At 46.2% G+C, this 22,638-nt stretch overlaps 1 protein-coding gene across 2 annotated transcripts in view; it reads right to left on the reverse strand.

The window, feature by feature from the left end:
- Positions 1–22,638, reverse strand: part of LOC114252801 (uncharacterized) — a 34,173-nt gene extending 11,535 nt beyond the window's left edge. For both annotated transcript variants that reach the window (XM_028187446.2, XM_089733677.1), the window contains exons 1-3: positions 22,502–22,638; positions 1,004–1,216; positions 74–621 (exon numbers count right to left, since the gene is read on the reverse strand). In XM_028187446.2, the coding sequence (XP_028043247.2) occupies positions 74–621; positions 1,004–1,216; positions 22,502–22,519 (779 nt within the window). In that variant the 5' untranslated portion in view covers positions 22,520–22,638. The remainder of the gene's footprint in view (positions 1–73; positions 622–1,003; positions 1,217–22,501) is intronic.

The raw sequence follows: 22,638 nt of genomic DNA on the forward strand, positions 1-22,638 counted from the left end.
CGACGAGAACGATGACCGGACTTTGATTTAACTGGCCTTATAAAACTAAAACATTGATCCTTAAAGCACTTACATGCTCGATGGATTTGCGGAATTCACGGGTTTTACGTAAACTGGTCGCTCGGCTTCGGTAGACGGTCGACCTTGGACGGGTCTAGTCTGCAACAGGTGCTCTGGACGAACATCAGGGCTCTGTGTTCTCGTATCCGGTATCTGTGGCCTCACAACTGGATCCTGAGGTCTTCTAATAGGAATTTGCGGTCTTTCAGTTTCTGGTGTCCTCAAGTCAGTATTCAAGGGTCTACTTGTTGGTCTAGGGGACGGAGTAGTCTGTTGTCTTCGATTGGGTTGTGTTTGGGGTCTACCAGTCGAAGCTGTGACGAATCGGTTCGGCTTTGAATCGCCCGAAGACAGAGGGCTCTCAAGGGCAGGCTGCGGGTTGTTTGCATTGCAAATTTCACGTCCATTCAATCTGATGGCTAAAAGACGAGGAGCTTTGTTCAAAGTATTGTATTGGACGAAAAATCTAACTGCCGTTGCTGGCCCGGGATTGATCTTCGTCTGCGTGCTTTCGATTTTGAAGTTCATGTTGTCTTGCGTTGTGACATCGCCTATCCAATTCTGAAAAAGATTAACTTTCCTTCAAGTAAATAATTTTTTTTTATTGCCTTTGTAGGCAGACGAGCATACGGCCCACCTGATGGTAAGTGGTCACCGTCGCTCATGGACGTCAGCAATGCCAGGGGCAGAGCCAAGCTGCTGCCTACCATAAAGTACTCTCCGCAAGCCTCGTTTGAAGAAGGACATGTCATAGCGCTCGGAAAACACCGTGGAGGAGAGTTCATTCCAAAGCCGGATGGTACGTGGCAAAAAAGATCTTTGGAAACGCACTGTCGATAAAGTTCTAAAAAAAGGATTTTATTAACTCCCAACAGACAAAGTGCTATCTAATATAGTTTTATTTTATTTTAATTACGAATTACAAATACGAATTCGTTCTTACCCCAAGTATATCAGCTTTACTATCCAGAACGATATTGAGCCATAGAGAATATAAGGTGCTGTCAGTGGAGACATGGACAACGCCATACCACCTCCCAGCCTCTGACCCCGGCGTTTCATACTCGAAAACATTCGGGCATGGTGAGATTGGAGTGCTTTGGTCCTGTGTGCGAACTGATAGTGCTAAAACCAGCACAACGGTCACAAAGCCAAGCTGAAAAAATATTTTCATTTAAAAAAAAATATATTCTGCTCCTTTAAAAGTACAAGATCGCAGCTTCCTTGTGCTTATTTGTTTAATTTGACGATAAAGAAGCAGGCGACCAGTCTGATGGTAAGTGACAACCTGTAGAAACTGATTTACGCCTGCAGGCTGCTTTCTAGAAACCAGCCTGCGGGCTGTTACTGTAGATCTCCTTAGAGAGAAAAATCAATTCGCCAAAGGGACTAATTCCTGAGTTTGGAAATACCGAGAAAGCGTGTATTTTGTGAAATCTACTGGTTGACAGAATATTCTATAGTAAAATTGCAAAACTGAATTTCAAAACTTAATTATTTAGTGCATATGAGGAGAATGTAAATATTTATCATAATATACGTACATGCTACGGGGTTCGGCGTTGAGTTTAGGACTTAGAAAAAATGTGTCATTGCGAATTTTCTCGGGTTAAAGAATTGCAGTCCATAAAATATTTTAACCACAGACTATAAGCAATAAGAAAAGTTCGACAATAAACAAATAGTATACATCCGAATGTGTGTCAAATACATGGTAGTATTAATATAGATAGATATAGAATATAGATTCTTCGTCTTAGAAAATAAATTATTTCCACATAAAGTAAGCTAGGTCAGTGAAATCAAAAACTAAAACGTAAATTCAACATGGGTCCCGCTTATCGCACACTTGGTATCCTCTTTTCGTCCCCACCGAATGTAGTTCCGCCTTGTCGTGGCGGTGGGGCTTAAGCGTGCGTCCCTAAAATCGCGTGCAGAGGAATCTGTGTGGGACGCCGCGACCAAGAGAACTGCGCCCAGCTCTCTTCGGCCGCCTCCGCGTTCTGCGGGGGATGCCATGAGAGAGAGCGAGGGACCTTCTCCCCACGCCCTTTGCACTGACAAAGAGTTCCATTCTGGGGATGAGGGGTTGGCTCTCGGGAGCCTGGTGAGCCAGTGGCACTTTTGTGTCTTCCGGCTGCGGGTTGCCATGTCCCCGGCTTTGGCTACAGGGGAAAGCCTTCCAGATATGGGAGGTACCGGCTCGCCGGCGTGGCTCCACACCGCGTTGTGGGCGACGGACAGGCTTCGGCCACCGTCGGCCAAGCCGTAAATCCCAGTCATGGGGAACGGGGGCTCCTGCCTTTACTGGTCGGAGCCGCGAGGACGCAAACCTCTTCAAAAATGCCCCAATCCCAAGCTCGACACCCGGCGATGGGATGTATGGCTGGAGGGTTTCCAGTCCCGAGGGTGTCATAGATCCCAGGGGACCAAACCCCTGGTTAATAAAAAAAAAAAAAAGAAATTTCATGATGATGGACAATTGTACAAAGTTAGTACCCCAGGAGGGTACCGCCCGCGAGTCGGGCGGAGAATCCCTCCGTGCTTCCACCTCAGTGGAAGCACGCTGCCCCACGTATTCTGGGGGGGGCAACAATTGCCAGGATGAAGGAGGCTGTGCGACGGGCAGCGGAATTCCCGTCGAACCGAGGCGCTCCCCGATCGCCGGCTTGATGCGCTCTGCGCTCGCCAGCGAGTTGGGTGCGATCAACCCCACCAGATCATCGGTAGGGAAAAAGCGGGGGGCGAAGGAAGACCCCACTAACAACGTCCGACGACGGCGGCGCGTCATCTTCCAGCATCGAGGTGCCGGAAAAGACGATGGCCATCGAGGAGGTGGCTCCGGTGGTTGCGGGGCCTGCCACAAAGAAAGACACGATGCCCGCTCCCCAGCGGGCACCGGTAAGGAGGAGGGGCGCAGTGTCACCAGCGACGTCGGTGGAGTCGATGTCGACGTCGGCCGCGTCCATGGCTAGCGGGGACGAGGCATTCCGCGACCTCGACCTTGCGCTGGTCAATCTGGCTAAGCTGCTGTCGACCGTGGCTGCCAAGGGCGCCGACCCAGGCAGCAGCTACAGGAAAAGGCTCCGGGAGGGAGCCGCTATGGTTAGGACAAAGCTGATCCCCACCATGTCCAAACTCGTCGCGCAGCTTGACTCCAGGGAGAGTCGCATTCTGGAGGACTCCCCGGTCTTGCGAGATGGGACTCCCTTGTGTCCGATGCCTGCGCTGGCACACTCTGGGCCCCCCGCGAGGAAGATGGACACCAGCGTGCCCTCACGAGCTGTGATGAGTGTGGCGGCGCCCATGCCACCGCCCACTTCTGTGGCCCCTGTGTCACGAGTGCCTACTCCCGAACTCTCTCACCCCCCGCGGAGGGTTGAGTTAAGGCCTGCGCCGCCTCCCCAAATATCGGCCATCCCTGCATCCATGCAGAGAGGAAGGTTAAGGCCTGCACCAGCGCAGGCTGAAGACATCCGCTCGCCACTGGCGAGGATGGTAGACGAGTGGCCGGCGCTGTCGCGGCCCAGGCCTGCGGAGCCACCAAGCAGAGAAGAAATGGTGGCCTGCATCTCGCGGGCGGTGGCGGATGAGGTCCGCAAACACTTTGCTGGCCTCGAGGAGATGCTCCGCTCCTCGATTGGTTCCGGAAATTGCGTCCCGGCACCAAAAGCCACGACCGCCATACGGGACTGGGCCGCCCAGCCGACCTCCACTCCTACCCCATCCGCGAGGGTGTCACGACGTGGAGGCCGGAACCAGAATATCAGAGGTGCGGGAGCCAAGAATCTCGCCCCGAGATCCCAACCACAGCCTCGTCCCCTTCCTCCTCCCCCGTCAAGCATGGACGAGGGCTGGACAGAAGTGGTGAAGCGGGGTACCAAAGCACGGCGACAGACAGCAGCTCTGGCAGCTCCCCAAGAGGGTCGAGCGCCGACCGCTGCATCCCGAAATACAGCGCTGGCGGCCGTGGCTGCTCCCCGCGAGGGTCGAGCACCGGCCGCTGGCAAGAAGAAAAACAGAAAGAAGAAGCCGCGCGCAGCGGGGTCAGCTGCCGTGGTAGTGACTTTGCTGCCGGGCGCCGCCGAAAAGGGCCTCACCTACAATGAGGTGATGGCCCGGGCGCGCGCAGCCGTAAACCTGACAGAAATCGGGGCAGAGGAAGGTCTACGCTTCCGGCATACCGCCAATGGGGCGAAGCTGCTGGAATGTCCCGGTGCCGATAGTTCTGGCATCGCGGACAAACTAGTGGCGACGCTCCGCGTGGCACTGCCGGAGGATGAGGTGCGCGTGCACAGGCCGGTGAGGATGGCCGAGATTAGAATCACCGGCCTGGACGACTGTGCTACCAAGGAGGAGGTGGCTGCCGCAATAGCCGCCCAAGGTGGATGTGCCCTGGAGAGCGTGACCGTAGGCGAACTTCGCTCAGGGTACTCTGGAGCCAGGTCAGCGTGGGCGCGCTGCCCTGTGGAGGCAGCCACTTCCTTGGCTACTCCTCCGCCAGGAAGATCGATGGGGGATCCGGGGAGACTGCGCGTGGGCTGGATAGCGGCCCACGTGCGTCTCCAAGAACCACGTGCCTGGCGATGTCTCCGATGCTTTAGCACCGGGCACGGCCTCGCTAGGTGCACTAGCTCGGTTGACCGTAGCGGTCTGTGTTTCCGCTGCGGCCAACCGGGCCATAAAGCGGCGTCCTGCACAGCCGCCCCGCACTGCGCTCTGTGCGCTGCGGCCGGGCGCAGGGCAAACCACCGGGCGGGAGGCAAGGCGTGCTTCCCGTCCGGTGATAATACCGAACGCAACCGGCGCCGAAAATCAAGGCGCCGACAAAAGAGAAGGTTGGCCAGAGGAGCACTGGCCAACGCTGTAATCCCCGATGCGGCGCTGGTGCCGGTGGGCGGGGGCAGCGGTGAAGGGGAGGGGGCGATGGATGTGGTCCAACAGTAATGGACCACACCTATCGCTTCCTGCAAGGAAACCTGAACCACTCCGCCAGAGCTCAGGACATGCTGTCTCAGAGCATGGCGGAGTGGTCCATAGATGTGGCTGTGGTCGCCGAGCCGTACTTCGTTCCCCCAGCAAATGATTGCTGGTTTGGGGACGACGGCGGCCTGGCGGCCATAGTCATAAGAAGAGACGCGGCGATCCCCCCCTGGCGATGGTGACCAGGGGTCAAGGGTTCGTCGCGGTGCAACTGGAAGGGACCGTCGTGATCGGGGCGTACTTCTCTCCGAACAGGCCTACCGTCGAGTTCGGGCATTTCCTGGGCGGGATCGGGGCGATTGCTCGCCGCCTCGCTCCTCGTCCAGTGATTCTCGCGGGGGACCTCAATGCGAAGTCTGTCGCATGGGGCTCCCCCCGCTCGGACGCTCGTGGTAGGCTACTGGAGAGGTGGGCGCACGCGGCCGGCCTCTGTTTGTTAAATAGAGGTTCGGTTGCGACGTGCGTGCGGTGGCAGGGCGAGTCTATTGTGGACGTTACGTTCGCAAGCCCGGCCATCGCACGCCGTATCCGCGACTGGAGAGTTTTGGAGGGGGCGGAGACGCTGTCAGATCACCGATATATTCGGTTTGATCTCTCCGCCCGTTCCGCAGTCGCGGACGTCCACGGGGACTACCCCCGTGGTGCGTCCCGGTCATTCCCCAAGTGGGCACTGAAGTGCCTGAATAAGGAGCTCCTGATGGAAGCCTCTACGGTGGCGGCGTGGGCGCCCATGCGTCCACATCCGGTTGAGGTCGAGGGCGAAGCGGGGTGGTTCCGGGACACGATGCGACGCATCTGCGACGTATCGATGCCCCGGATCAGCCCTCGGCCTCCCAATCGCCAGGTGTACTGGTGGTCGCCCGAAATCGCGCAACTCCGCGTGGAGTGCGTTCGGGCGAGGCGCGAGTGCGCCAGGCATCGCCGCCGTCGCTTGCCGCGGCGCAACGATCCGGTTGCGTTCGCAGTGGTGGAGGCCCGGCTGTACGGCACATTTCGCGTCGCGCAGAGGGCTTTGCAGCTGGCCATCAGAAGAGCCAAGAACCAACACATGGAGGGTCTCTTGGAGACGCTGGATGAGGATCCGTGGGGGCGACCCTATCATATGGTGCGCAATAAAATGCGCCCATGGGCCCCCCCAATCACGGAGCGTCTCCAGCCTCAGCAGTTGCGGGACATCGTCTCGGCGCTGTTCCCGCAGGAGCGGGAGGGATTTGTCGCTCCCGCTATGGACGTCCCGTCGGAAAACGGCGGCGACGCCCCTGCTGAGGTGCCCCATATAACGGGGGCGGAGCTCCATGTGGCCGTGCGTAAAATGTGCGCGAAGGACACGGCGCCCGGCCCGGACGGCGTCCATGGCCGGGTTTGGGTCTTGGCTCTTGGTGCCCTGGGGGACCGACTCTTGAGGCTTTACAACTCCTGCCTCGAGTCGGGACGGTTTCCTTCATCGTGGAGGACGGGCAGACTCGTGCTGTTGAGAAAGGAGGGGCGCCCGGCGGATACTGCCGCCGGGTACCGTCCCATCGTGTTGCTGGATGAGGTGGGTAAGCTGCTGGAACGCATTCTGGCGGCCCGCATCATTCAGCATCTGATCGGGGTGGGACCCGATCTGTCGGCGGAGCAGTATGGCTTTCGAGAGGGCCGCTCAACGGTGGACGCGATCCTTCGCGTACGGGCTCTCTCGGAAGAAGCCGTCTCCAGGGGTGGGGTGGCCTTGGCGGTGTCGCTCGACATCGCCAATGCGTTTAACACCCTGCCCTGGTCCGTGATAGGGGGGGCACTGGAAAGACACGGAGTGCCTCTCTACCTTCGCCGACTGGTGGGTTCCTACTTGGAGGACAGATCGGTCACGTGTACCGGACACGGTGGGATCGTACACAGGTTCCCGGTCGTGCGCGGTGTTCCACAGGGGTCGGTGCTCGGCCCCCTTTTGTGGAACATCGGGTATGACTGGGTACTGAGGGGTGCCCTCCTCCCGGGCCTAAGCGTAATCTGTTACGCAGACGACACGCTGATCATGGCCCGGGGGGGGAGTTTTGCTGAGTCTGCTCGTCTTGCCACCGCTGGGGTGGCGCATGTCGTCGGCAAAATCAGGAGATTGGGCCTCGACGTGGCGCTCAGTAAATCCGAGGCCATGTGGTTCCACAGGCCCCGGAGAGTGCCACCTGTCGATGCCCATATCATGGTTGGAGGCGTCCGTATCGAGGTCGGGGTGCAGTTGAAGTACCTCGGCCTCATTCTGGACAGTCGTTGGACCTTCCGTGCTCACTTTCAGAACCTGGTCCCTCGTTTGTTGGGGGTGGCCGGCGCGTTAAGCCGGCTTCTGCCCAACGTGGGGGGGCCTAACCAGGTGACGCGCCGTCTCTATACGGGGGTGGTGCGATCAATGGCCCTATACGGGGCGCCCGTGTGGGGCCAGTCCCTGGCCGTGTGGGTAGCGAAGCTGCTGCAACGGCCGCAACGCACCATCGCGGTCAGGGTCATCCGTGGCTATCGCACCATCTCCTTCGAGGCGGCGTGTGTACTGGCTGGGACGCCGCCTTGGGTCCTGGAGGCGGAGGCGCTCGCCGCTGACTATCAGTGGCGGGCTGACCTTCGTTCCCGGGGCGTGGCACGTCCCAGCCCCAGTGTGGTCAGAGCGCGGAAGGCCCAATCTCGGCGGTCCGTGCTGGAGTCATGGTCCAGACGGCTGGCCGATCCTTCGGCTGGTCGTAGGACCGTCGAGGCGATTCACCCGGTTCTTGTGAATTGGGTGAATCGTGACAGAGGACGCCTCACTTTCCGGCTCACGCAGGTGCTCACTGGGCATGGTTGCTTCGGTGAGTTCCTGCACCGGATCGGAGCCGAGCCGACGGCAGAGTGCCACCATTGTGGTTGCGACTTGGACACGGTGGAGCACACGCTCTTCGCCTGCCCCGCATGGGAGGGGTGGCGCCGTGTCCTCGTCGCAAAAATAGGAAACGACTTGTCGTTGCCGAGTGTTGTGGCATCGATGCTCGGTGACGACGAGTCGTGGAAGGCGATGCTCGACTTCTGCGAGTGCACCATCTCGCAGAAGGAGGCGGCGGGGCGCGTGAGAGACGCACAGGCCCGCCGCCGTCGAGCGGGGGCCAGGGAGGCGGATCTCGCCCAAGCCCTGGCCCTCTAAGTGTTTCGGGTCCCCCTCATATGTCGGTCTGGGGACCGGCGAGGGGGACCTAAGAAGACGTCGTGCAAGCTGCTCTGCACGCGTTTTACGCATGAGCATCCGGGTGATGGAAGGCCGGCTATCCTCAACCCACGCTGGTTCTGACCCAGCGGGGTATTCCGTAGGATAGACCATTCTAACCGGCGCCATCTAGGCGGGCTTCGGATAGCCTGCCGACCGAGAGGGCTGGTGGTCGTGGCGCCGACGACCACCAGTCCGGCGTCCCGAGGGGGAGGGTGATGGGAGAGATGTGCTCTGCACTAAACGCTTCACTTTCCCCCCTTTGCCTTTTCATGAGTTTTGTCTCATGCGAGGTTTGGACGTTGGTTGTTGAGAGACAGGAGGTTTTAGTCGGTTCGACTCCGACATACCCCGCCCTCCATCCCCAGGGAAGGGCGGAAGTCCGGCGATTTCCTCCTGACTGACAAAAAAAAAAAAAAAAAAAAAAAAAAAAAAAAAAAAAAAAAAAAAAAAAAAAAAAAAAAAAAAAAAAAAAAAAAAAACCTCTTTTCGTGAAGATGAAAACTCATAGTGATTGAACTTAAAGATACTGGTCATTTCTTTCTGTGTTCAAGCAAACGTAAATTTCAATGAATCGTTTAATAGAAATATATATATTTTTTATTGCTTAGATGGGTGGACGAGCTCAAACATAAAAAAGAACTCTAAAGTATCGAAATTGAAATAAACAAAAAATAAACGTAATATTAAACCGTAAAAATCAGTTATTTAATTATACAACTATTATTTTTAATTAATTTAATTTAATATTAGATCGCATTGGTCAACTGATCAATTACGCAAAACTGTGAGTTGATTTGATCAATGATCACTAATGTAGTCCCCAATTAGTTCTTATCAGACTTTATTTATATAACATACCTGTTACCACGGAATAGACCTTATTTATCTATTCCGTGCCTGTTACCAATTCATCATATTTTGTTTGTATAATTACAATGGAAATATTTTTAAGGGCATTGTTCATCCTAACCTTAAAATTTTTACTGACTGTACTGACTTTACTTGAATACCGATTCAGTATGAAGCTACATTGAGTAAGGTCGGGAATATTCTGGAAACACCTTTAAAGCCTATTCGATTTTTTTGACAACGCCATTGACATGGTCTATGTAGTGCCTAGTATTGCAAGATCTGATCGTAACTGTTATTTAAATGGTACATCCTAGAGCGGAAAATAGTGGTTAAATAAGATTGTCCATAATAATAAGTATATTTACTTTGTATTGAAGACTCGTGTCATTATAACTTTGAAGGTTCTATTGTTTATTGTAATAATGTGATTGTTTTTTTTTTTTCCTTGAGTGTATTGCTGTGTTTCTTCTGGATTTGCTGTTTATTGTCTTTTATAAGAGCCTAGCTGACCTGGCAGACTTCGTAGTGCCTCAATCGATAAATAAAAGACCTACGTTTTGTTTTATTCCGAGAATTTCCATATTTGTCTACCTTTTAGACCTTCTCTGGACTTTGACAAATAATTCGAGACCAAAATAAGCCAAATCGGTCCAGCCGTTCTCGAGTTTTAGCGATACTAACGAACAGCAATTCATTTTTATATACATATATAGATTATGGCCGACCTGATGGTGGATGGTTACCTTCGCTTATGCACGTCCGTGATGTCAGATGTACAGCCAAATCATTACCTTCTACAGAATTTTGCTATCTAGCCCAATTTAAAGAAAGACATCTCATATCGCTCGGGAAATACCATCGAGGGAAATTCATATCAAAGCTGGCTATACGTGGCAATTAAAGCTCTCTAGAAACGCATTGTGGCTGAATGGTCGGTTCCGATTCGATCAGAACGTGAAAATGTTAATCATTGCGGGTCAGTCGCAACAGCTACCTGCGGCTGTTTGCCTCGCAGATGGATCTGGACTGCCCAATAATGCAACACTGGACACGTGTGCATGTTGAGCACTCTGGATCCAAACCAGCCTTTAGGTTAAGGTAGTTTTGACGTTAATTTTGAGTTTTTGTTTTGTTATTATTATTTGTTTTTTTGTTGTTTTATTATTATTATTATTGCTTTGGTTCTATTCCGAGGTGGTAGTTATTGTTTTTATTTAATTCTGGTATACTATATGAAATGTTAATGAATGTAATATGAATGCAAAATCTGAAGTAAATGAAATAAAAAAATAAAAAAATAGAAGCAAAAAACGATGATGTAAAACAAAAACCAAACGAAGAAACGGAAAAGTCTCTGTGGGACTTTGTAGTAGATGTACAACTGGGTATAGCGATATAGCACGGCCACGAATCAGGAATGCGTTGGGATTGACAGGCTGTCAAGCCGTTGTACTATAGAACTTAGAAGTCATGTATCAAGGTGGGTGGCGGCATTTATGTTGTAGATTTATGTTTTTACTTGTGGTAGGACCTCTTGTGAGTCCGCGCGGGTAGGTACCACCACCCTGCCTATTTCTGCCGTGAAGCAGTAGTGCGTTTCGGTTTGAAAGGTGGGGCAGCCGTTGTAACTATACTTGAGACCTTAGAACTTATATCTCAAGGTGGGTGGCGCATTTACGTCGTAGATGTCTATGGACTCCAGTAACCACTTAACATCAGGTGAGCTCTGAGCTCGTCCACTAATCTAAGCAATAAAAAAAATATGTATTTGGCCTCTGCTACGCACTCAGCACCAAGCGGGCTATGAGATCGTTTACACGTCTAGGAAGAAAAAAATGCGGCCCTGATTGCGTGCCGCCATTTTGCCTTATCTGGTGATAGATTCTACGAAGCACTGCTCTAGCTACGGCTAGTGTTAGCAAATTCTCACAGGTTGAGCCAGTGAGCTCACTTACTCGTCCGGACGAAGTTGGAATATCCCCCTAGGCTACCAACGAATAGGTAAGGAAAAAAAACAACTTGTCTTAATCCATTGTGAAGCAAACGAGTTTTTTTTTTATATTGACCCATTTTTTACCCATCTCCTTCAATAATATTATAGTGTGGTAAAATTAATAAATGATTTCTGTATTGTATGCGTCACAAATTATCATATTAAGATTCGCTGGGAAGTAAGATGAAACCGTGTACGAGGAACAGTCCACTCAAACGGGTTTTTATCTAACCGTGAATGGTTATTTAATTTCTTGGAAAAATAGCAAATTTTTGTGGTTCGAATGTTCTGTTTTGTTTTTTTTCGGCGCCTTATGGTCGAATAGAGTCGGGACGGTCCATCGTGATGATTCGCTTTGTTATCCTGTATTGATGCTGTCTATGAGCATTAGTAACCTTTTTTCCTAGCGTGTAGGTGAGCTTTCGGGGCTCAAACCGAAGCTGTTGCTAAGGCGGCCGGAAATTACATACCGGATCCTGTGGACCGAATGGTAAACAGTTGACGATAGCCTATGCACGTCATTACGGATCCTCCCGATCCATTAACGGTGCTTTTAGGTACCGCAAGCACCGGTCACTGTCCACGCTGAACCGTTCGCTTGCGGCGAAGAGCTCGGCGAGTAAATTAACACATAGACACAATCCGCTGAGTTTCTCGCCGGATCTTCTCAGTGGGTCGCGTTTCCGATCCGGTGGTAGATTCTGTGAAGCACTGCTCTTGCTAGGGCCAGTGTTAGCACCACTCCGCTTTGAGCCCTGTGAGCTCACCTACACATTAGGGCGAAGCTGAAATAGGCTCTCAAGGCTATCGGCATAGATAGGAAAGAAAAAAATCTAATCACTGCCCATAGGGCAGATGAAAAAAAAATCAAATAAAATAAATATACCTTTCTAACAGCAGGCCAATACTTAGTACATTCCAGTATAGGTAGTTAGCTTAGCTAGTCAGTTTATTTTAAGTTATTTTCGTGGCAGAGCAATCATTACGTAACTAACTCTTCTTCAGAAACTTGTTCTACGAACTATTGGCCATGCGATTCTGTAAGGGAATTGAGTTGAACAAGATCTATTTGAAGGATATTGAAGTGTAACTTCTTTAGACGCGTTGAGAATAGAGTAAAATATATCTCGCAACAGATTCGTTACGGCTTGAGAGAAAAGATACAATTTAGGAAGAGTGAGAGTGAGAAAACAGACAGAGCGTCTCGCGAATCACTCGACCGTGGAGAGAGGGTAAAGACAAAGCGAGCTGGGTCGTTTCTCTTATACATAGCATTTCCTATTACAAGAGAAATTTGATTTAAAGATGAAGTATGAGGAATACTACAATGCTAAACACCGCAAAAGAAGTTTCACTTCTTTCACGTGCGCCAAGTTGCAAGCGCACCTTTTTTTTATTTATTTATTGTATCGTAGACGAGTTCACTGTTCCCTTGGAATCGCTGTCTGAGCCCATTGACCACACCAACGCGAGTGCCACCTCGAAGTCGAAGTCTCAATATAGGGGGATTGTATGGTAACTGATTGATTACACAAGTAGGTTGTGTGAATCAATTGACACGCGGAATTCGCCGTCGAGACGAGAAGCATCGATTTCAAAACTAATTACGTATTTATGTTGTTAGCAAATTTACATTGTTTCCACTATAAAACGTTTATTTTTGTACTCTTCTGTAACAAAAAAAAATTCAATGCGTTGTTTGGCATCTTTAAACATAAATATTCTATACATCCGTGTAATGCTAAGAACTAAAAAAATAATCATTTGCTATACGGCTCGCTATTGTAAGAAGCTGTTGTTTTGACTCCACATTAATGAACTTTTGCATTGACCTTGCCAACTTATTTAATAATGTCAATGCTATTGTAGGTTTTCATTTAACGAGTATTCAGTAATTATCGTATAGAAAAATTAATAAGAATTGTTTTCCGACGTATTATTTTATTACGATAAATATTGTATCCTTAAGTATTGTCTTAGGTAGTATTATTTAAATGGACAGAAATTACAGATATTAATGTCTTTTTTCTTTTTTTTTTTTTTTATCCGCACCTCAATTTAGGGATTCCCTGTGGTATGAGTACCAGAGACTGATATGCACATAATATGCCGGCGACACGACCACCAGTTCCCTCGTTCGGTGAGCCGAGAGTCCGCCATGATGGTGCCGCGCTGCACTTTCCCTCGGAGCGATCGGGGGAATGCGGTCTACCATCACCCGGCTTCCTACTGCGGGCGAGTGTGCAAAGCACGCCGCCCCACGCCTGGGTCCCTCCCCGCACAAAGCGGGTGGATCCCGAAGCTCTTAAGGCACCGGGTCACGGATGCGATCCCAGTCCCGACCCGCTGTTCGGCGGCAGCGGATTTCTGCGTAGTGAACTTTGCTTCACTCGCCCCGCCCCCTCCTTCTGCGAGTGCACCATCTCGCAGAAGGTCGAGCATCGGCTTCCAGGACTCATCGCCGCCGAGTATCGACGCCACGACGCGACAAGTCCGGTCCTATCTTTGCGACCAGAACACGGCGCTACACCTCCCAAGCGAGGCAGACAGTGAGCGTATGCTCCACAGTGTCGGTCGGTCGGTCGCATCCACAATGGTGACACCTCGTCGTCCGTTCAGCTCCTGTCCGGTGCAGATACGTCCCGAAGCATCTGTGCCCGATCAGCGCCTGTACCAAACGAAAGGTGAGGCGTCCTCCGCCACAATTCACCCAGTCATCAAAGACCGGGTAAGCCGCCTCGACGGTCCGTAGACCCCACGTGGGGCTGGCCAACCGCCTCGACCACCACTCGAGCACGGACCGCCAAGAATGGACCTTCTGCGCCCGCAGCTCACTTTCGGGGAGACGCTCCTCGCCCAGAACATGAAGCTCGCTGCGTCCTTTCTCCAGCTTTAGGCTATCTGTGTACCAAATTTCATTTAAATCGATTCAGTACTTTTAGTGTGAAAGTGAGACACACAGACAGAGTTAATTTCGCATTTATAACATTAGTGTGGATTTTATGAATCAACATGACATACCGAGGAACTTCACTAGTGACATATGACGTCATAACCAGACTGATTTTATTTTCATTTTTATTATTTTTTCCATTTGTCTGACTTCAATGTAAGTATGTACAAAGGCAACGAAATCATATTAATTGTTATGTCACGCGTTTCAAAATTAAGGAATTTGATTTTATTTTGCAATTGCACGTAGTTCTAATGTGATTCCTATTACGCGAGTCGCAAGGTTTAATTAACATCAAACCGGGGTTAATGACTGTTAGTAAAGTCATTAGATCTAAATCGAACGGGCTCATTATATTTGCGTAACGATTAAGTACTAGTATAAATTTGGCATGGAAGGTTTACTGGTGGCCCAGAGGCCTTTCTAGCTTCACCAGAATAGGTGGGCGACCACGGACTCAGCCAGGAGGGATTTTTTTATTTTTTTTTATTGCTTAGATGATTGGACGAGCTCACAGCCCACCTGGTGTTAAGTGGTTACTGGAGCCCATAGACATCCACAACGCAAATGCGCTACCCACCTTGAGATATATAAGTTCTAAGGTCTCAAGTATAGTTACAACGGCTGCCCCACCCTTCAAACCGAAACGCATTACTGCTTCACGGCAGAAATAGGCAGGGTGGTGGTACCCACCCGCGCGGACTCACCAGAGGTCCTACCACTAGTAATTACGCAAATTATAATTTTGCGGGTTTCATTTTTATTACACGATGTTATTCCTTCACCGTGGAAATCAATCGTGAACAGTTGTTGAGTACGTATTTCTTTAGAAAAATTGGTACCCGCCTGAGATTCGAACACCGGTGCATCGCTCAACACGAATGCACCGGACGCCTTATCCGTTAGGCCACGACGACTTCATACAAAGTTTCTTAACGTGACCCTATTTAAGTTTTGCTTTACCTGTACAAAACAGTCTGCGAACTGTATGTCAAATTTCCTTCTTATTTGCATTCGCTTAAAATTAAGTTTCTCCAGGTTGACCTTAAAATATTTCATAAGCAGTTTGTTATTCGAAAGAACTATAATAATATATCTTGCGCGTCTAATATCTTTAAAGAGGTAGAGATAGATGCCAAAGATCCCAAGGCTAAATCTGGGTTTGAGTGGTAGTAGGACCTGTTGTGAGTTCGCACGGGTAGGTACCACCACCCTGCCAATTTCTGCCGTGAAGCAGTAATGCGTTTCGGTTTAAAGGGTGGGGCAGCCGTTGTAACTATACTGAGACCTTAGAACTTATATCTCAAGGTGGGTGGCGCATTTACGTTGTAGATGTCTATGGGCTCCAGTAACCGCTTAACACCAGGTGAGCTGTGAGCTCGTCCATCCATCTAGACAATAAAAAAAAAGTTTTTTTAATGGTATTCGCAAACATTTTGAATCTATATTTCATTTAGATTTTGCCGAGCTGTTTGTGTTAACTTTAACACAGTTAACGTTCCACTTAAAGGAAAATACTTTTAAGTAGAATTTAGGTTGTGTTTTTTTCCAAACAAACTTTCTCTGTAAATCACAGGTGAATTAATTTACCGTAAACGATTTGTCTCTACTCACTCCGCTAGTACTCCGAGTCTTCTATAATAATATATAAATCTACAGTGGTTTTTACGGATGTTCCGTTATAACTACTGAACCATGCATCCGATTGACTTGAAACTTGGTATCCATGTAGAAAATACATGTACTTAATGGATAGGCTAATATTTATATGAGAGTTGGACTCCCTACACCAGTTGCGGGCGCGTTGATGGTGAGAATCTTTGTGAGGGTGAGAAATAATAATGCTAATTTTAAAAGCCCAGCGGACGGGACGGTCACAGCTAGTCATTTATAAATTACTTCTAATTAAAGTTAAGAACATTATAGCTTTGTAATAAAGCATAGTTACTTTCGATTATAATTTGCTAATGTCGGAAATAACCCTGGGGAATGTTTTAAACTATCGCGGTTATTTATACATTACGTAAATTTTTTGTTTCTATTGATTAGATAAGTGGTCCACCTGGTGTTGAGTGGTCACGGGAGCCCACAGACATCATGACAAAATATGTCCTGACCAAAGAAGAAGTCGTTAATTTTGGTTTTCGTATGCACTATTATTGACAAAAACGAGTTCTTCGTAAATAAGATGAAATCCGATTTTGCAAGAAGGAAAAAGTTGATTTAGATGATACCGCTAACCTAATCTAACGGAGGACATAATAACAGTACTGTCTATGGAGTTAACTGTAAAACTAGTGATGAATGATTCATTATAAGCATTTCGTTAACAAATCGGTTGGTATTTAATAATAAAAAACCGTTCTGTGAAAAAACACTTAGTTTTTTATTTATTTTTATTTTTTATTGCTTAGATGGGTGGACGAGCTCACAGGCCACCTGGTGTTAAGTGGTTATTGGAGCCCATAGACATCCACAATGTAAATGCGCCACCCACCTTGAGTTCTAAGTTCTAAGGTCTCAAGTATAGTTACAACGGCCGCCCCCACCCTTCAAACCGAAACGCGTTACTGCTTCACGGCAGAAAACATAGTAACATTATGTTGCCACTTTGTCGTTTGGATCAACATGATTTTTTTAAAATCGTGTTTATCTTGCTAATTTATTATAAAAAAAACTAAAATCTCATCTTTAGGAAACCGCCGGATTTCCGCCTACGTATCGGGGGGGCGGTAGGCGGGGCATCTGAGAGATGATCTGACTAAAGCCCTCTTTCTGTCAACAATACGTGTCTAAGCCTCGATGGGACAGAGCTATGCTCAGCCTAGAGGTATGCCGGGATCAACGAACGCATATTGCTCGTTAAGGCAGAATAAAAATTACTATGCTATTTTACTTTTATTATTTTGAAGAAACTTGCACACCTAATTTAATAAAACGTTCCGAAATACTCCAGAGAAATACGAAATAAGAAACAACAAAATCGGGTTTGTGTTCGATATTGTTTACCAGTTTAAAACTGGTAAAAGAGGAAAATGCAGATGGCTTATAGTTAGCACGGTAATTTGTTTCGCCGCGCCATCTTACAATCAGAGCGGGACAGAAGCTTCGATACCATAGAGTTCAAAGACCACGGAGTCGTTGGCAGGACTTGTGTACCAGTGGGAGTAAACGGACAGCCCGCTTGTCATTGTAAATATATTTAATATATTTATATCGCCAATATTATCAAAGGCGTAGTTGGTAGAAGACAAAAAACACAATTGGGATTCCCTTTGTAATCACTACATAGTATAAAACAAAGTCGCTTTCTCTGTCCCTATATCTGTCTGTCCCTATGTATGTTTAAATCTTTAAAACTACGGAACGGATTTTGATGCGTTTTTTTTAATAGATAGAGTGAATGAAGAGGAAGGTTTATATGTATAATAACATCCATTAAATAGTGGAGAAATCAATAATAAATTACATTTTCCGAAGCGAAGCGAGGGTGGGTCGCTAGTACAAGATAAGAAGGTCCGGTGTAGTCGTATCGAGCAATGCGGATGTGTTCAAATCCCGTAGTCAGTGTGTTAGCGGCAAAAGAAGGGAATCAGTTCCAACTCCATACACATTTGGGCGCCCACCGAATTTCTCGCCGAATTTTTTCAATGGGTCGCAATTCCGATCCGGTGACAGACTTCAAACACTGCTCTTGCTAGAGCTAGTGTTAGTAAATTATCTCAGGTTGAGCCCCTGAACTCACCTACCCATCCGGGCGTAGCTGGAATGGCCTCTTAGGTTACCAGCGAATAGATAGGGGGAAAAAACAAATTTCGGTTAATTTTTACGCAATCGAGAAGTTAAAAAAACTCGCACTAAGCACACATGTACCAATTTGTCTCATGAAAAACGTACTTACTCCGTCTTCATGAAATGCATAATCTATATACTAATATATAAATCTACAGTGGTTTTTACGGATGATCCGTCTGAAGCCGGGATCGACTCTGCGGCTCCAATGTTCCGTTGTTCAAACCACAGAGGCGCCCGCTTTCGTCTTTTGGTATGTACCTTACTAATCATCAATGTGCTTTATCAACGAAAAGTCGGACATGACATTTATGAAAATATACATATATGTATATCTATACTTCTATACTAATATATAAATCTACAGTGTTTTTTACGGATGTTCCGTTATAAATACTGAACCATGCATCCGATTGACTTGAAACTTGGTATCCATGTAGAAAATACATGTACTTAATGGATAGGCTAATATTTATATGAGTGTGGAACTCCCTAATAATAATGACAATAAATAATAATGTTAATTTTAAATGCCCAGCGAAACGCGCGAGTACGGTTTGTAAAGAAATAAAATCGTGTAATAAAAACAAATAAACACCTAAAAAATATTGATTCCTTAGTAGTACAACTAGGTACAGCTGCCCTACTAATTTAGTATATGGTGGGTTAGGCGCTATACGAGTGAAAGTTGGACCTCACATCTGAAGGCGGGCGCAGGTATTTAAACTGTAAAATCAATGGGCTTCAGAAGCTATTGAACCCCAGGTAGGCTCATCCAGCTATGCCAAGATTGCACCTTGAGACCTGACGTTAAAGTCTCAATTTCAAAACATTTGTCGCGTTAGGGCTCAGAATGGACTGGTCTACATGGCAGGTACCACACATGTAATATATTAATAGCAGCTCTCTAATAGCGAGATTTTATGTCCAAGGCTTTCGACATTAATATTTATTTATTTATTTATTACACTTCATGTAAAATTTACGTTGGCGGACTTAATGCCTAAGGCATTCTCTACCGGTCAACCAAATGTAGTGCAGAGTAAATAGTGGTAGGTGCAAAGAAATTTATATTAAGTTACAAATAAATACACAAAAAACTGTATATATACATGTATACACAATCACATATACATACATACATATAATAGTTTATACAGTATTAAAACGAATATCTATATATTAATACGTGAAGCAAAAACTTTGTATCCCTTTTTACGAAAATTGAGCGGACGGAGTATGAAATTTTCCACACTTATAGAGAATATAGAGAAGAAGTGCACAATGCTAATTTTTTTTTTAAATAATGCATGAAAGACACATTAAGTTATTAAAGAAAACATTACACACACTACATACCATGTATTTGACGCACACACGCATGCACACTATTTATTGTCAAACTTTTGTTCTTGACGTGTGTTGTCAAATTGAGAATAGATTAAATATTTTTTGTCTTTGTTAATATTTTTTATAGTGCAGTCTTGGCGAAATTTGTATAAAATACAATAGTGTACAAACTTACAATTCCAATTAATTATAGTCGAATTTCGACTACTGCGGGACCTCTAGTATTAATAAATTTCCTTAACAAATAACTTCATCTTAATAAGTTCATGACGATTCCGCTAACTTTTCCAACAGCACTCGCCGAACCCTTAACTTGAACGCGCAGCGGTTAGTAATAGTCCTGATCTCGAGAGGAAGCGCATTCCATATAATAATATCGTTCGTTGTACAGTAAAAACATTGGATTAATTATATTATCTTTTCTCCAAAACGATTTAGACAAAATTAACGCATTTCTTGTTACTGTAGATTGAGGTTTTCCCGCTAAATTACGTCACGGTATTACGGGTTTTTTTTTTTTAAATAAAATATTTACTAACAATCACGCCACGTTAACTGGTCCCGTGCTAAGTTCGTAAAGAACTTGTGTTACAGGTACCAGATAACGGAAATAAATGTAAGATTTTTATTATACACATACATATATTTTAATATAAATCCATAACCCTGGAAAAGACATTTATATATATCATACAAATATCTTCCCTTGGCGGGATTCGAACCCGCGACCCCCTTGTGTAGTGACCATGTCACTTACCACTACACCAGATAGCCGTAAATATGTTCGAGAAGAATTCCATTGGAATGTATGTCTTTTTCTTTTATGTGACCAGCTTTCAGAAAGCAGTGTCCGTCATTTGCAATTTCGCGACTTATCGAGCTATAGCCCACGAAATGTAATGCACAAATAAGAGACAAATGCTTTTTATTTTTTGACGAAACACAATCATGGCTCCATCATTGTTTCGGAAATTTTTAGAAATTATATACTAAAATCTTCCTCGTTTATCAATGTTTCTATTAGTGAAAACTGTCTCAAAAACGATTGCGTAGTCTAATAGAAGTAAACTTAGAAACAGATACGAGTCAGCAGCGACGTTGTTTGTTTTATACTATACAGAGATAATTGTCATTTTACGTCACATTTTGTTTATCGTTACTACAAGACGATTCTATCTGAAATTCTCTATGAATTAGATTAAAACACAAAGTTGTGGTTCAAATGTTAATGTTTAGATAAAACATAAAAACAAGTCAAGGATTTGTCCGTACCTGTTATTGATTGCAACACAACAATAACCATTCCCTCACTACGGTCCACCTGTGTGCTAAAATTTTGCATCCGTGAACAAAACCCACCAAACGTCCAGACCTTTTCCTGACTTTGGTTCATTAATACGTAATATTCGTTTTTTATTTAATGTAATATTAAGTAAACCTGAGGAAGAATCAGAGAAAGAGAGATCTTTTTACTAGTGGTAAGACGACTTGTGAGTCCACACGAGATACTGACTTTTGTAACACATTAAAACCTTTAATGTTTTTTTTTTTTATGTTTGCTTAAAACTAATTACCAATGTACAAAGTGTACTTAGGGTCATTGAACCAAATGGAAAGAAACATAATCTTTAATTAAATTCGCACACTTCTTGTTGTGATTATCAAACAAAAAAAAAAAAGAACTCAATTACATGGCGTCATTAACTACGGACGAAAACTTTTCTTCTTGTTTGGATCGCAGACCTGCTCCCGACCCGTCTGGTATTAAGCGAAGCCTTATTATCGACCTTGAGACGTTAAGTTAAAGTTGTTATTTCTCAAATTTGAATGCAAGTCCAATAAATAATTAGACACAAGTGCATTTGGTGTTTTATTTTATAAATAGGGTCGTGCCACTGATCTATTATGTATTAAAAACCTTCTACGTACTGCGCTAGTCCTTCTAAAGCGAAAATTATACTCAATTCTCGAAGATCACATTCTCTACCCAACGTCAAGAACAATTCTGACTAAATTAGTAGATACATTTAATATTATGTTGGATTTTGATCCTTATTATCGATATTTACTTCTTAGAGTCACGGGTCTTAGATATAGATATTTCCTACTTAGAGTCACAGTAGACCAGAACCCAGCGTCCGATTAGATTTATGGGCGCTTTCTTTTGCCTTTAGTCGTAAAAATACAGCTTACAGCTACCTATAGTTATGTTTATAGAGTTCAAATTATGATATAGGCCCTACAGCGGAGTATTCTGGAACTAGTACCCTGTAAGCTCGGGACATACAAGTCATCTGCAACTGGTTAGACCGGTTTTTCTTAATTGACACCGTTGCTAATGACATTTACGATCGTTATATCAAAAAGGCATTCCCGATGGGCGTACGACTTGTGTTATATTGCGCACATTTTGGCCAAAAGACGTTCGGTATTGAGTCTGCTATTGGCCTAAAGGTCTGTCTCAATGATTCTCTAGTCTAGTCCTGTAACTAGCAAGAAAACGGGCAGTTTGGTTCGCAGCTTGGAATGAAAATGCCTCTCAGATGTCTGATACAATTATCGAAACATCAGTAAAAGTTCATCAGTAATTAACACCCACAGATGACAAACATTTAGAACTCAAACGTGCCTTAAAGGCTTAAATTGCTCAGCTGCAAATTTCTGTGAGCTTAGGATATTGCTACTGTGTTCTGTAGCTATATGTATATTCGCAGACCGCCATATGTAGGAAGAATATTATTTGATGCGCCGCCATGAAAGAGCCTTATTCATCAAAACGTCCAACAATTAAGATTTTTTTTAATTTTTTTTATTTCTTAGATGGGTGGACGAGCTCACAGTCCACCTGGTGTTAAGTGGTTACTGGAGCCCATAGACATCTACAACGTAAATACGCCTCCCACCTTGAGATATAAGTTCTAAGGTCTCAAGTATAGTTACAACGGCTGCCCCGCCCTTCAAACCGAAACACATTACTGCTTCACGGCAGAGATAGGCGGGGTGGTGGTACCTACCCGTGCGGACTCACACGAGGTCCCGCCACCAGTACCACCACCAATATAACCTTTATATTTCTTTTAAAGATTAAAAATATTAAAAAAAATACTATACATACATACGTCGTTTCTTGCGGATGTGGAATGGCAACGCAATACAAAATTACCTTCAAGCTGTTTAACCGGTTTTTTCACAATTTCATATTGATACAACACACACAAAATACCCGACTTCCTCGTGTTAATTAAAACAATTCGATACACAAAATACATAACGAAGACGAACACTCAATTAAGACACACAGAAATCTTACCATTTTAATTTGCACCATTCGTAAACAACTAGTATGTTATAAAAAAATTGTTTTCCGACGCGATTTATTCCGTGGACGCGCGTCTTTTGCGCTCGCCTCTTCAAGAATGACAAAAGATTAATGTTATTAATTATCTT

This window comes from Bombyx mandarina, chromosome 16 (assembly GCF_030267445.1).
Source record: "Bombyx mandarina strain Sakado chromosome 16, ASM3026744v2".
NCBI classification, from domain to species: Eukaryota; Metazoa; Arthropoda; class Insecta; order Lepidoptera; family Bombycidae; genus Bombyx; species Bombyx mandarina.